At 44.5% G+C, this 14,716-nt stretch overlaps 1 protein-coding gene across 1 annotated transcript in view; it reads left to right on the top strand.

The window, feature by feature from the left end:
• The window catches only part of SZT2 (SZT2 subunit of KICSTOR complex), a 127,940-nt gene that overhangs the window by 2,092 nt on the left and 111,132 nt on the right, over positions 1-14,716 (top strand). Inside the window, exons 2-5 of the mRNA XM_063427658.1 lie at positions 6,597-6,722; positions 9,264-9,437; positions 12,728-12,898; positions 13,014-13,145. Coding sequence (XP_063283728.1) covers positions 6,597-6,722; positions 9,264-9,437; positions 12,728-12,898; positions 13,014-13,145 — 603 coding nt within the window. The remainder of the gene's footprint in view (positions 1-6,596; positions 6,723-9,263; positions 9,438-12,727; positions 12,899-13,013; positions 13,146-14,716) is intronic.

Below are 14,716 nucleotides of genomic sequence, written 5' to 3' on the forward strand. Positions count from 1 at the left end.
AGAGGTACTGAGAGAGAGAGAGTGTGAGACAGAGGTACTGAGAGAGAGAGAGTGTGAGACAGAGGTACTGAGAGAGAGAGAGTGTGAGACAGAGGTACTGAGAGAGAGTGTGAGACAGAGGTACTGAGAGAGAGTGTGAGACAGAGGTACTGAGAGAGAGTGTGAGACAGAGGTACTGAGAGAGAGTGTGAGACAGAGGTACTGAGAGAGAGTGTGAGACAGAGGTACTGAGAGAGAGTGTGAGACAGAGGTACTGAGAGAGAGTGTGAGACAGAGGTACTGAGAGAGAGAGAGAGTGTGTGACAGGTACTGAGAGAGAGTGAGACAGAGGTACTGAGAGAGAGAGAGAGACAGAGGTACTGAGAGAGAGAGACAGAGGTACTGAGAGAGAGAGACAGAGGTACTGAGAGAGAGAGACAGAGGTACTGAGAGAGAGAGACAGAGGTACTGAGAGAGAGAGACAGAGGTACTGAGAGAGAGAGACAGAGGTACTGAGAGAGAGCGAGAGACAGAGGTACTGAGAGAGAGCGAGAGACAGAGGTACTGAGAGAGAGCGAGAGACAGAGGTACTGAGAGAGAGCGAGAGACAGAGGTACTGAGAGAGCGAGAGACAGAGGTACTGAGAGAGCGAGAGACAGAGGTACTGAGAGAGCGAGAGACAGAGGTACTGAGAGAGCGAGGTACTGAGAGAGAGAGGTACTGAGAGAGAGAGGTACTGAGAGAGAGAGGTACTGAGAGAGAGAGAGGTACTGAGAGAGAGAGAGGTACTGAGAGAGAGAGAGGTACTGAGAGAGAGAGAGGTACTGAGAGAGAGAGAGAGGTACTGAGAGAGAGAGAGAGGTACTGAGAGAGAGAGAGAGGTACTGAGAGAGAGAGAGAGGTACTGAGAGAGAGAGAGGTACTGAGAGAGAGAGGTACTGAGAGAGAGAGGTACTGAGAGAGAGAGGTACTGAGAGAGAGAGGTACTGAGAGAGAGAGAAAGACAGAGGTACTGAGAGAGAGAGGTACAGAGAGAGAGAGAGAGAGAGGTACAGAGAGAGAGAGAGAGAGAGGTACTGAGAGAGAGAGGTACTGAGAGAGACAGAGGTACAGAGAGAGTCAGAGAGAGACAGTCACACACAGAGAGAGACAGAGGTACTGAGAGAGACAGTTACAGAGCGAAAGACAGAGACAGCCACACACTGAGAGACAGTCATATAGAAAGAGACAGAGGTACTGAGAGACGGTCACATAGAGAGAGACAGTGACACACTGAGAGACGGTCACATATAGAGAGACAGAGGTACTGAGAGAGAGAGAGTCACATATAGAGAGAGAAAGTGAGACAGACAGAAACATACAGAGAGACAGTCACACATCTAAGCTGTAATAACACACAGAACTGTAATAATGCATCAAACTGTAAATAATACAGTGACATGTGATCTAAGCTGTAATAACACACAGAGCTGTAATAATGCACCACACTGTAAATAATACAGTGACCTGTGATCTAAGCTGTAATAACACACAGAGCTGTAATAATGCATCACACTGTAAATAATAGTGAGCTGTGATATAAGCTGCAATAACACACAGAGCTGTAATAATGAACCAAACTGTAAATAATACAGTGACCTGTGATCTAAGCTGTAATAACACACAGAGCTGTAATAATGCATCACACTGTAAATAATACAGTGACCTGTCATCTAAGTTTTAATAACACACAGAGCTGTAATGGTTATGTAGATTAAAGCAGTACTATCACCCCCTGCAAAATGAGTACCGTATTTTTCGCTCCATAAGACGCACCTCACCATAAGACGCACCTGGTTTTTAGAGGAAGAAACCCAGAAAACAATATATTCTGAATAAACTGTCCCATAGTGTTTCTTACTATGGGACAGTTTGTTCAGAATATTTTTTTTCTCCCCTGTCCCATAGTGTCCCCCCTCCCATAGTCTTCTCCCCCCCCTCCCCATAGTCTTCTCCCATCCCCTCCCCATAGTCTTCTCCCATCCCCTCCCCATAGTCTTCTCCCACCCCCTCCCCATAGTCTTCATCCTCCCACCCCCTCCCCATAGTCTTCATCCCCCCTCCCCTCCCCATAGTCTTCATCCCCCCTCCCCTCCCCATAGTCTTCATCCCCCCTCCCCTCCCCATAGTCTTCATCCCCCCTCCCCTCCCCATAGTCTTCATCCCCCCTCCCCTCCCCATAGTCTTCATCCCCCCTCCCCTCCCCATAGTCTTCATCCCCCTCCCCTCCCCATAGTCTTCATCCCCCCTCCCCTCCCCATAGTCTTCATCCCCCCTCCCCATAGTCTTCATCACCCCTCCCCTCCCCATAGTCTTCATCCCCCCTCCCCTCCCCTCAGTCTTCATCCTCCCTCCCCTCCCCATAGTCTTCATCCCCCCTCCCCATAGTCTTCATCCCCCCTCCCCTCCCCATAGTCTTCATCCCCCCTCCCCTCCCCATAGTCTTCATCCCCCCTCCCCTCCCCATAGTCTTCATCCCCCCTCCCCTCCCCATAGTCTTCATCCCCCCTCCCCTCCCCATAGTCTTCATCCCCCCTCCCCATAGTCTTCATCCCTCCCCTCCCCTCCCCATAGTCTTCATCCCCCCTCCCCTCCCCATAGTCTTCTCTTCTCTCCCATACTGTCCCCCTCCCCTTGTCCCATAATTACTTACCTGTCTTGTAGCGTTTCTCGGCAGCACAGGGCGCACCGCGGTACTGGAACTTGAATTTCATGTTCCGGTTTCCGGCGGGACTGAAAGGAAGTGCGCACACTGAGCTGAGTGCGCACTTCCTTTCAGTCCCGCCGGAAACCGGAACATGAAATTCAAGTTCCAGTACCGCGGTGCGCCCTGTGCTGCCGAGAAACGCTACAAGACAGGTAAGTAAAACTTCATATTCGCTCCATAAGACACACAGACATTTCCCCTCACTTTTGAGGGGAAAAAAAGTGCGTCTTATGGAGCGAAAAATACGGTATTTCACAAAGCATCTTTATGAAATACTCATGTTGACTGTGCCATCGCAAAATCATGTAATTTTATGCAAGACACTGATGCTCATATTGCAAGTCCAAAGCTGTGCAGTTAGAGTAGAAAAAACACGTGGAACCAGTCAGAAAAAGAATTTGCGAAAAATAAGTAGACTCCTGCAACCAATTGGCAGTCCTCCTCAAATCCTCCAAGCGTGCTCTTAATGAGAAAACCTTTGAAGCAGCTGCTCCCATGGTCGAGTGTGCTCCATTAAAAGTCGTATCCACACCAGCCAGTTGTATTACGCACTTGACCAATGTGCCCGGTTTGTACTTGAGATGTCCCACATGGCAGAATATCTAGGTCTAGGAGGATGTGAGAGTCTGATACCCTTCAACTAGAAGGATGTTGACCTGCGAAAATTGGCGTTTGAGTCTATAGTAAAGTTTGGTTGAGTCCCGAAGATGTCCTTGCTGTTCTATGTTGTGGATCCACCAACGCAATTCATCTTGTTTCGTAATTGAGAGAGACTAGGTCTGCTTATCAGATGCGATTGCACATGTGCGCAAACGTCAAAATCTGGAACGCACTATAGTATAGTGGAACCAGAAACACCGCCTGAATCGACAAAACCAAAAGACTGATAATCCCGACCAAATGCGAATGATCTGTGGTTGGCATAGGGCTCGATGTAACTCCTTGCGGATAGTTTGTATCCTGGTTGATGGGAGACTGAGCGACTCTGAATCATCCAGGAATTCCACCTTTCTGGACAGTCAGGCAGAACTTTTCACAATTGATGAGGAAACCAAACACAGAGAGAGAGCTATTGCCCAAAGCAGGTGTTGTGAGAGAGTGGTCCAATCGGGAGCCATCATCAGGATGTCGTGCAGATAGATAATCAGTTGTACACACAGACTGCGCAACCAAGCCTATACCAACCATTGAAGTTTGGTGGATCACCAATGCGCCGACTAGAGTCCAAAGAGAAGAAACTAAAAAGGCCACATCTGATCTCTCCAACAAAAATGGAGTAGGTCCCAAGACTCCTCCAACATGAGCATTGTCGAGTATGTGTCCTTTAGGTTGAGCTATGTCAACCAGTCATCCTGGAGAGGTAAGTGTCTTGAAAGGTGTATGCAATCCATCTTGAAGTGGCTGTTACACACCAGAGCATTTAGGGCTTGAAGATTGGCTGGTCACATCTGGCCACCTTTTTTTTTTAGACCAGAAAAATGTTGCTGACAAAACTTGTGGTTGAGGGCGGAGCCAGTCCTTTGACTTCTTTTTTTGAGAAGAGCCACCAATTCCCCATCAATCAACTTCTGATCCTGCCACGAAAACAAGATTAGAGGAGGGGGAGATGCTTGCAAAATACACAAACAAATTCTGTGCGGTACCTTTGAACTGCATTGAACACCCACATATCTGACATTATGAGTGACCCTGCCTGAATAAAACTACTGAGTCTGCTACCTACACAGAGATGGGAAGAAAATAGACTTAATAGATGACTTATCGACTGGACGTCTTGCACCTGCACCACCTCAGTATCCTCTGGACAGGCATGATTGCCCTCGTGAGGGGAAGAATGGGGGCATGGACTTGTTCTCTTGATAGGAGTTGTGCTGTTTGGAAGAGCCTCGACTTGTTTGGTGTTTGCAGCCGGCTAGATGGCCGACTTGGTCTGTCAGACTGCTCCTGGAAAACCCTGTGTAGCGGAGAGCTGATTTCTCACAGCTTAACTCCACTAATATATCCAGGGGATGTAGGAACAAGTAATAAATCCAACAGGGTAACCAGCACAATCAGCAATATAATCCAAGGATATCCCATCACCTTTCCCAATAACTGGACGACACACAGTATCAGGAGTAGAACTGAAGTTTAATGGCAACATTCCTGCTTTTATGAAATTCTCCCATGCAAGGGAGGGATTCACATTAATTACACTTTGCACCAATCATACAGACGTTACCTCCCACACATCTCCTCCTCTAAGCTTAACGGATAATACGATTATACTGTACATACTTTTCCCCACGTTCCAGATGTACCCCAAATATGTATGATATACCTTTATGGTAGCCCTAAATGGTAGCCCTGATCTGGGTGAGCAACATATCCAAAAATCACCCCGATCAGACCAAGGGTTCAGGAGTTATGGGAAGGTAAAGGTTTGACCGACCGCATGGGTAAAGATGCCAAAATTAGTTCCATGAAATCTGGCCCTGCGGTCGGTCTCTATTCGTGCCCCAAAACTCCCGAAAGGCTATGCCACACATAATTGAGTCGGTAACCGGATGAATCCCCTAGTTCGTGGGATTCATCCTACCGAATGCCGGGCCGTTCGTGAGTTGGTTTCGGTACTTTCTGTCGTCCTGGAGGTCTTAGCGGTGTTCGGCTAGTCGAGTGTCCGTTTTCAATTCCAGACACTCGACGACCAAACACCGCTGTTTGTGGGGTTAAGATGGCCACCGCCACGTGTTCAGCTGCCGAAATGGCGGCCACTCGGGGTACGGCAGTGAATTCGTATAAACCAAGGGAATGAGAGAAGCGATCAGGGAGGTCAATTGCATGATTAATGTACAAAAAGGGTGGTCCGTTTATTCGGTACTTTGTTTGTATACCGAACAAAGTATGTCCATAGCTGGTGCAATGTCAATCTGTATAACCCAGGCATGTAAAACCTCAGCAGTGCCAACAAATAAAACGATAAATGGGACAGCCAAAAAGGGGTTCCGCTACACCCTGCGCATTGTAGTTATAGTTGTGGGGAAAAATATTAAAAATAATATTGCGTGAAAATCTGAAACATTTATAATTGTTAATATTATTAATATGAATATTAATATGGCGGTATTAAGTATTATAGGGCCATGCCCACAATTTTGATTTAACCCCTTAGTGACCATGGACGTATCTGGTACGTCCGACAAAAAACGGTCATTAACGAACTTGGACGTACGTGATACGTCCGCGACAAATTTGCGCGTTTAAAGCTAAATAATAACTATAAGGGGCACTACCCAACAGCAATTAAAAAAACTCTAGGCAGAAGGGGAGAAATCAACCTAACTCCCACAAGGACTAGAATGGGTTGATTACCCAAGCTAGTCCAGCAGAGGAAGCGGTGTTATTTAATGTCTTTGCTATGTATACATATTTACTTAGTGGCATGCTATTATGTTATTTAAAAAAAAGTTACCCCAATGTTTATTAGGTTATTTGTGATAATTAGTTATCATGGCTAATTATGGCCGTTTTTCTGCATATGGAAACCTTAATTTAGTGTCCATACTGGCATGTCACTCTGCATACGACCAGATTACTGTATTTTGGCAAATTCCAAACACTGTTAATACTGGTTAGTACTTCGGATGGAAGTCCACAGGGCCTAGTTTTCTATTTTTGTTTTGTTATTTTTTTGTCAGTTTTCTCACTGGTGCTGTTTTACTTCCAGTAATTGCTTCATACATATTGAAGACACTATGTTTGTGATTAGACTATTCTACTCCCTTGCTGTATGTTTCCTCCAAGGGATTGTTATTATAAGAATCTATTTTACAAGCTACTACAGGTATTCCCTGGACTCTGTTTGATAATGAATATCTCATATCTTTGGCAGTTGCAGGAAGCTGGGCAGGTCTTCCTATTGATGAAGAAGGATTATCGAATATCCCGCAATGTCCGTCTTGCTTGGTTCATTTCCCATCTTCATCAGTCAGTGAGCGCGGTCCCAGAGTCGGAGTTGGTAAGTGTACAGGGAAGGGGGTCAGTATCTACACGTGTGCACATTGTACATGTGCCATGGGTGTCGTATCGCTAGAATACATTGTACATGTGCCATGGGTGACGTATCGCTAGCATACATTGTACATGTGCCATGGGTGACTTATCGCTAGCATACATTGTACGTGTGCCATGGGTGTCGTATCGCTAGAATACATTGTACATGTGCCATGGGTGACGTATCGCTAGAATACATTGTACATGTGCCATGGGTGACGTATCGCTAGCATACATTGTACATGTGCCATGGGTGACGTATCGCTAGCATACATTGTACGTGTGCCATGGGTGACTTATCGCTAGCATACATTGTACATGTGCCATGGGTGACGTATCGCTAGCATACATTGTACGTGTGCCATGGGTGTCGTATCGCTAGAATACATTGTACATGTGCCATGGGTGATGTATCGCTAGCATACATTGTACGTGTGCCATGGGTGACGTATCGCTAGCATACATTGTACGTGTGCCATGGGTGACGTATCGCTAGCATACATTGTACGTGTGCCATGGGTGTCGTATCGCTAGCATATATTGTACATGTGCCATGGGTGACGTATCGCTAGCATACATTGTACATGTGCCATGGGTGACTTATCGCTAGCATACATTGTACGTGTGCCATGGGTGACTTATCGCTAGCATACATTGTACGTGTGCCATGGGTGACGTATCGCTAGCATACATTGTACGTGTGCCATGGGTGACGTATCGCTAGCATACATTGTACATGTGCCATGGGTGACGTATCGCTAGCATACATTGTACATGTGCCATGGGTGACGTATCGCTAGCATACATTGTACATGTGCCATGGGTGACTTATCGCTAGCATACATTGTACATGTGCCATGGGTGACGTATCACTAGCATATATTGTACATGTGCCATGGGTGACGTATCGCTAGCATATATTGTACATGTGCCATGGGTGACGTATCGCTAGCATATATTGTACATGTGCCATGGGAGACGTATCGCTAGCATACATTGTACGTGTGCCATGGGTGACGTATTGCTAGCATACATTGTACATGTGCCATGGGTGACGTATCGCTAGAATACATTGTACGTGTGCCATGGGTGACGTATCGCTAGCTTCCATTGTACATGTGCCATGGGTGACGTATCGCTAGCATACATTGTACATGTGCCATGGGTGACGTATCGCTAGCATACATTGTACCTGTGCCATGGGAGACGTATCGCTAGCATACATTGTACATGTGCCATGGGTGATGTATCGCTAGCATTTCTTTGTATGTGTGCCATGGGTGATGTATTGCTAGCATACATTGTACATGTGCCATGGGTGATGTATCGCTAGCATTTCTTTGTATGTGTGCCATGGGTGATGTATTGCTAGCTTACATTGTACATGTGCCATGGGTGACGTATCGCTAGCTTTAATTGTACGTGTGCCATGGGTGACGTATCGCTAGCTTTAATTGTACGTGTGCCATGGGTGACGTATTGCTATCTTTAATTGTACGTGTGCCATGGGTGATGTATCGCTAGCTTACATTGTACGTGTGCCATGGGTGACGTATTGCTAGCATACATTGTACGTGTGCCATGGGTGACGTATCGCTAGCTTACATTGTACGTGTGCCATGGGTGACGTATTGCTAGCATTTCTTTGTATGTGTGCCAGGGGTGACGTGTTGCATTGTACATGTGCCATAGGTGATATATCTCTGCCATTCATTGTATGTGTGCCATGATGTATTGAAATTTGTATATTTGTATGTTGATCATCGACTTTTTGAAGTTTAAAACTGAATGAAATCCTTATTACTGTTTTGGAGTATATTGCCCATAATTCTGAAGATCAGGACGATGTTTATGTGCTGATTTCTTATGGTGTTACACTCGGACATTCTGGGCGCCTGGCCAATGCTTCAAGGATGCGCTGATATTTAGCATTGATAAGAAATTGCATGTCTCTTGCATAAAATAGTTACCTAAACCACTTTTTGTATGATTATAATAGCTGGGAATTCTTTTGTCAGAAGACTCATCCATGATGGACGCATTGGGTGGAAACTTTCCCAATTAAACGGAGACTCTAGGTTAAGGCTGGAAAAAAAAGGGTCTTTACAGACGCGATTGTGTTAGGCTAGATGTTCTTCAATGTATGACTTTGTGTTAGGCTAGATGTTCTTCAATGTCTGACTTTTAAGAGAGACTCCCTAGTGCGAGCCTGGATGTTGAATTTCTGCATTAATCGGTGATGTGCTAATTTAATCTTGTAACATCCTTGTAATTAGAAATATTCTACTATATTATCATTAATTACTTGTAAGTATACAGATTATCCTGTGTTGTCCTTATAAAGAAACTATTATTAATTCACTTGATTAGTGTCACATTCTTCATCCTGGAACCCTATTAATATACAGCAAAACACATGGGTGATTTATCACTGAGCGCATGTTATTACTGTAGATTTTGTTCATAGAGTCTACGCTGCTATTTTCTGTCTTTTGGTTTCATTTAGGGGCTACATGATGATGAGCTTGAGGTCGTGAGTGTCATACCTCATGGCTGGCAACCAGATGAACCTGTACCGCCGGGGCCGTATCTTCTTGTACCGTCCACATGGGTCACTTTCCTGGCACGGCAATACCGATTTGTAATTGAGCTGGACCTGAGCCCTTCTACCGGGATTGTGGTAAACAGTGATTGGCATGGGAACTAATGTAAAGAGCACAGTAATGGCTGAATTCTAGGGATATAGATTTCATAGCGGTTTCATTGCTAGGTCAATTTTGTTAAATGTGTAAACGGTTTAAACCTTTAGCTCATTCTAGGTTGAGCTGTAAGCATTGATTATGTAGCAAAATGTTAGCAGGTATGTGCATCTCACTAAAAGTACCAAGGTGCACGTTTCTGGCATAGTGTTTAGCTTACATTTGATAAATGTTCCACTTTAAATCAGTTATGGGAGAATAATGTCCGATATGCAGTCTGGGGAAATCCCTTTGAATAATCACAGTCCCCGAGAATTGTTAACTTTGTTTACATTGCATCTTCTAGCTGGAGAGGTAGAACCAATCCTGAAATGTTGGTAGATATCTGCCTTCCTGATTCTCCCACTCGAAATCCCACGTTATGGTTCTGTGTCTTTTGAAGATGTGAACTTCATGGATATAATCATGTTTCATCATTTTCCACTTCACTTAAGGTCTTCTCTTGGGAACTTCTACTATGTGAATATTTTAACAACGTGAGTGCAGATAGGATAAAAACCTTTTGGGTGATTCCAATTATGTCCTGCCGTTATTCATGCCCATTCATTGGGCTACTATCCTAGAACCCCTGTCTCTGTAAAAGTACCATTTATTTTTGTGGGTGTAACCCACCTGGATGGGCCGGTTGAACGTAGAGTTCACTGTGTGATGTCATGTCGATTTGCAGCTATTGGTGACTATTCACAGGCCTATGGGACCTGAACCTGCTCCTGTGTCTCGCAGGATTCCCGATGTGATTCTACTCGCTATATGTGCGTTTGAGTCACCTTGTTAATGCCTATTGGATCTTGATGGTGGTTTTAACACTATAGGGTCAGGGATACATGTTTGTGTTCCTGAACCTATGGAAAGTTTCTTTAACCCCTTAAGGACCAAACTTCTGGAATAAAAGGGAATCATGACATGTCACACATGTCATTTGTCCTTAAGGGGTTAAACTAGTTCTGTAGTGTGCACACAACCCCTTTCTGACACGTTCCTACACTTTGTTACTTGGTTCCAAATGGGGTGTTTTATTATAGGGGCACTCCATCGCCCAAATGGGTAAAAAAGTAGAAATCACTGTTAGTGTACATATTCCTACTGAATGCATTCAGTTATCATACATGTATTCATTGAGGGTATATGTTAAATAACTTTTTAAAAGCTGCAGTTCCCATGAACGGCAACCTTTACAAGCCTTACCCTTTTCCCCCAGAAGAGACTAACAGAGAAATAGCTTATCGGAGGCTTCTCCAACTGTATACGTCTGAACGCACTCACAGCATGCTGATCTGAGGCCTGACAATCCGGTATATGGGGGAGGCAGGTGCTCTTAAGTAGAGGAGCACAGGGGAGCTAAGGAAAGTAGGAAGCAAATATCCCTGGCTGTCTGACAGCCGGGAGTGTTTCATAAAATTATAATAGTGCTGATTTGTCATAAACATAATAATGGCATACTCCTCACCCACAAAGCTCTGTCCTTTTGAGGCTTTATTTCATTTATGTCATCTTATTTTACCTTGGAAGCAGTTGTAGAACAAGCCACGCTTTTATGCAGTGCTCCGCTAAGATGCCTGCTATGTCTGTTTTCTCCTGGTAGCAGTTCTTGCCCTGGGTGCTCCCAGGAGGCAATGAGTGCCCCTGTAGCAGCTGTGTCAGACCCCTTAAATTGTCCAGTCCATAACTGCCTGTGGGGAGACTGCAAATTGCAAACTGCCCACTCTGGCATCGTGGTGCATCTGATTGGTGCGGTCAAACTAAAGGAGGGAGAGGTTACTCACCTTACCTCCAGAGCCTCTCCTTCCGTGCAGTTTGTAATTCAGTGGCTGGGTACAGTGTTGGGAAGGACGCCGGCCGCTATATAATAACGCCGCCCACAATGATGTCACTAGTAACGTGTGTGCGGTGTCACATTTTCACCGTGCACGCACGTACTGGGGTCATGGCACCCAAATCGCCCAATAGCAGGATTTACTGGGTTATTTAAAACCAAACCTGCAGTTGTTCAGTGCCCTGCCATGGTTTCCATCCTGTTGGTTATCCGAGAGCGCGTTCCTGCTTCTGATATTTGGTTTTTGATCTTGGCTTGGCTTGACTTCCCGTATTCCTGGTATCCCTGACCCTTTGGATTTGTTCTTTCCGTATTTGTTCCTTTCTGTATTCCTGACCTCTGCTCGTTACTGGTTATTCCTTACGTTAATTCCGGCCATTCTAAGTCCCGCTAATATATTGTTACTGTTTGTATTTGTTACGCGTTTTACGTAATTCTATGTGTTGGGCCACTCGTTCGTCCTGACAGGACTCTGTTTATGGATCCCTGTCTGAGCACTGCTCCCTAGAGAATTTAGATAGGACTCTTACATTATGTCTTTAAGAATGATCTCAAACTCTTCACAGTCCACTCAGAATACAAATGTTCACTGCCTCAGCTGTTTTTTGCACACTGAGTCTTTGATGCAAAAAGTAACTGTCTTCTGGGGAGTCTGCCCTGGATGAGGTTGCCCTCTCTGGTGCACAAATACGGAGTCCAGGAGATTGATATGATTTTTCTCCGCTTAACACAGAGCTTCCACAGTATTGTGCCAAGTCTCAGAAAGCTGGTTCCCCCCCGAGATTACAAACTGAGCTATATGTTTCCTTAATTCTCAGTGCTTGCACAATTGTGGATCTTTCAGGAGTCTGTCCCACTGATACTCATGCTCCAATAGGTTTTGGTGTGTCAGTGCCAATCAGATCAGAACGTCAAGCTTTATTGGCCTGTCATCTATGGTTGGACCTTCTGGTTCAAGGACTCTGTCTTTTTGATGATTAAATGTTGAATCCTGAGACCAAAGGGTTTTTCTGATAAAGTCAATCACACCCACTATGGACCCACTTGTGGACCCTGACCACTTTAAGATGGAAAAAAAAAGAACTGTATGCTGACTGGTAAAATTAATTTCAGCTGTGTGTTCACGGTCCTGGTGTTGCATCTCCTTAGGGTGCCTGTGCCTAATTGTTTTGCTTTTGCCTCGATCATTAATGATTCTCTTTGCTGCTGGTTTCCATTTCCTCTGGTTAAACCGCAAGCTGTAAATGACCTGTGGGAGGAGCATGGAGGAGTGGTCTACAAAGCTTTCTTGGATTGGTTCCAACTCTGAGGTTGAGGATGCAGTATTCCACAAGTAATGAGTTCTCTTAGCTCATGACCACACAAATTAATTGTAAGAGTTAATTTTATCTCTTTTAGGATGACTCCACAGAGGAGATCATTTTCGATGAGATCTTTAACTCGCTGTCACGCTGTTTGCTGGGGCTCCTCAGGCCTTTTCGAATTCCTGGATCTAGCATCCTTTTCCGGCCTGAAATATTTGTAACCATTCAGGCCTATTCTTCCATTATTGGACTGCAAAGCCATCAGGTAATGAACAGAAATTATGAACTGTTTTGGAACTCTTATTATCCACATTAAATGATTTTTACCTGAAGATACCGGTAACTTTCCACTGCCTGTTTATTTTATTTCTCTATTTTAGGTCCTGGTTCAAGGTTGTCAACTAGAAGAGCAGAAGCTGCACGAGTTTCTACAGCAGGTCTATGTGCAGCTTGGGGCCTTCGAGAACAAGGTGGCAGAGATGCTTCAGCAACAATATCGACCAACAGCTCAGGTGACGAAGATAGAAAATAGATACTGTGTTTATCAACACTGACTATCTTAGTTATTGTCAGAGTGGGACTGTTCCACAAGGCAAATAAGCAAGCGCAGGTAGTTTGTTCAACTAGTTGATATTGACAGCAGAGACCCTCCATGCTATCAATCCTTCGTGCTTGACTTGGTAGCGTCACAGTGTTGAAAGCAGCCTGTGACGTTGAACTTGTGCCCCATCATTTGTAACTGCTGGCGAGTTAAGAAAAGGCTAAAAACACAACGTTAAACAAGTTCTAGTTCTGTTTCAAAAATGGCGAATTTCTCCTTCCTTTAACAATTTAATACCTGCTTATTAAAGGAACGTTATAGGGTCAGGAACACAACCATGTATTCCTAACCCTATTCAGTGGAACCTCAAAACTCGAACTTAATCTGTTCCAGAAGGAAAGGGACAGGAGAACCTGAATTCAAATAGTGTCACAGGGAGCGGAGTACCCTTCTGGTAACAGGAAACTAGATTAGGTACTGTCGAGAATATATAACATGCTCCCGCTAAGCGTGATTTTAAAAGTTTTAATGTAAAGTAAAATAGTGATGATAATAATACACTATTGTAAAAAAAAACACCAAACACACGTGTATAAAAAAGGAAAAACTAAATAATACATAATAATTATAATATGAGCAACACTTGTCTGAGACTGGCGACAAATATCCCAAAAATTATGTATAGAAGAGGAGATTATTGTCTAAACCGTGTGTGGTGGCTACAGGATAAGATTAGTGTAAAGTAACACACAAACTATGCATAGTAGCCGGAGTAAAAAGTTTGTAAATGTAAGAAGTCTCAGCAAGGGTGGCTCAAGTTGCATAGGATCGCTGTCTGTGCCCCTTATCCGGAATAGATATTGCCAAATGTAAACTCTAATATCTAAACACGATTGTGTGCCGGATAATGGTACTCTTCAGGTAGTGAAGATACATCGCTAGGGAGGGCTGTGGGTGAGAATAACTGCAAGGAAAAGGGGAATCCTTGGAATAATTTCCCTAACACTCTGTGCCTTCGAGGGCAACCCTTAAAAAATGCCTAATAAACCCTCCGTGATAGGTGAAATGCCACCCTCCAACACCCTGGTAGCAGTCTTAATAGCAGTAGCGATCCTGTCTATTCTCCTAGCAGTGCCGTTCAAATAATATCGGCGTCGGATCGCTTAGCTAGGTAGAAATATAATTTGAACCACTCATGGTAGGCAGTTAGAGGTGAGAGTCTGCTGGTGCAGTGGCTGTGGATATCGCTAGTCCGTGCCCCTGACGTGCGTTTCGTACTCTCTGGCTCTCTGATTATCCGGCACGCAATAGTTTTTAGATATTAAGAGTTTACATGTCCCTTTCCTTGTTTTGCATTTTTAGTGATTAATTTCACTAGGGGTCAACCCCCATACAGGAGAAAAGCTACTGCGTACCTTCTCTCTTTTGTCAACATTTCCCATAGGAATTAATGTAAATCTGGTTAATCCGTTCCAGACCCCCAAAGGTACAGCATTTTAACACAATTTTTACAGTTTAATAATGCCTTATATGCATAAAACC

The sequence above is a fragment of the Pelobates fuscus genome, chromosome 7, assembly GCF_036172605.1.
Source record: "Pelobates fuscus isolate aPelFus1 chromosome 7, aPelFus1.pri, whole genome shotgun sequence".
Taxonomy (NCBI): Eukaryota; Metazoa; Chordata; class Amphibia; order Anura; family Pelobatidae; genus Pelobates; species Pelobates fuscus.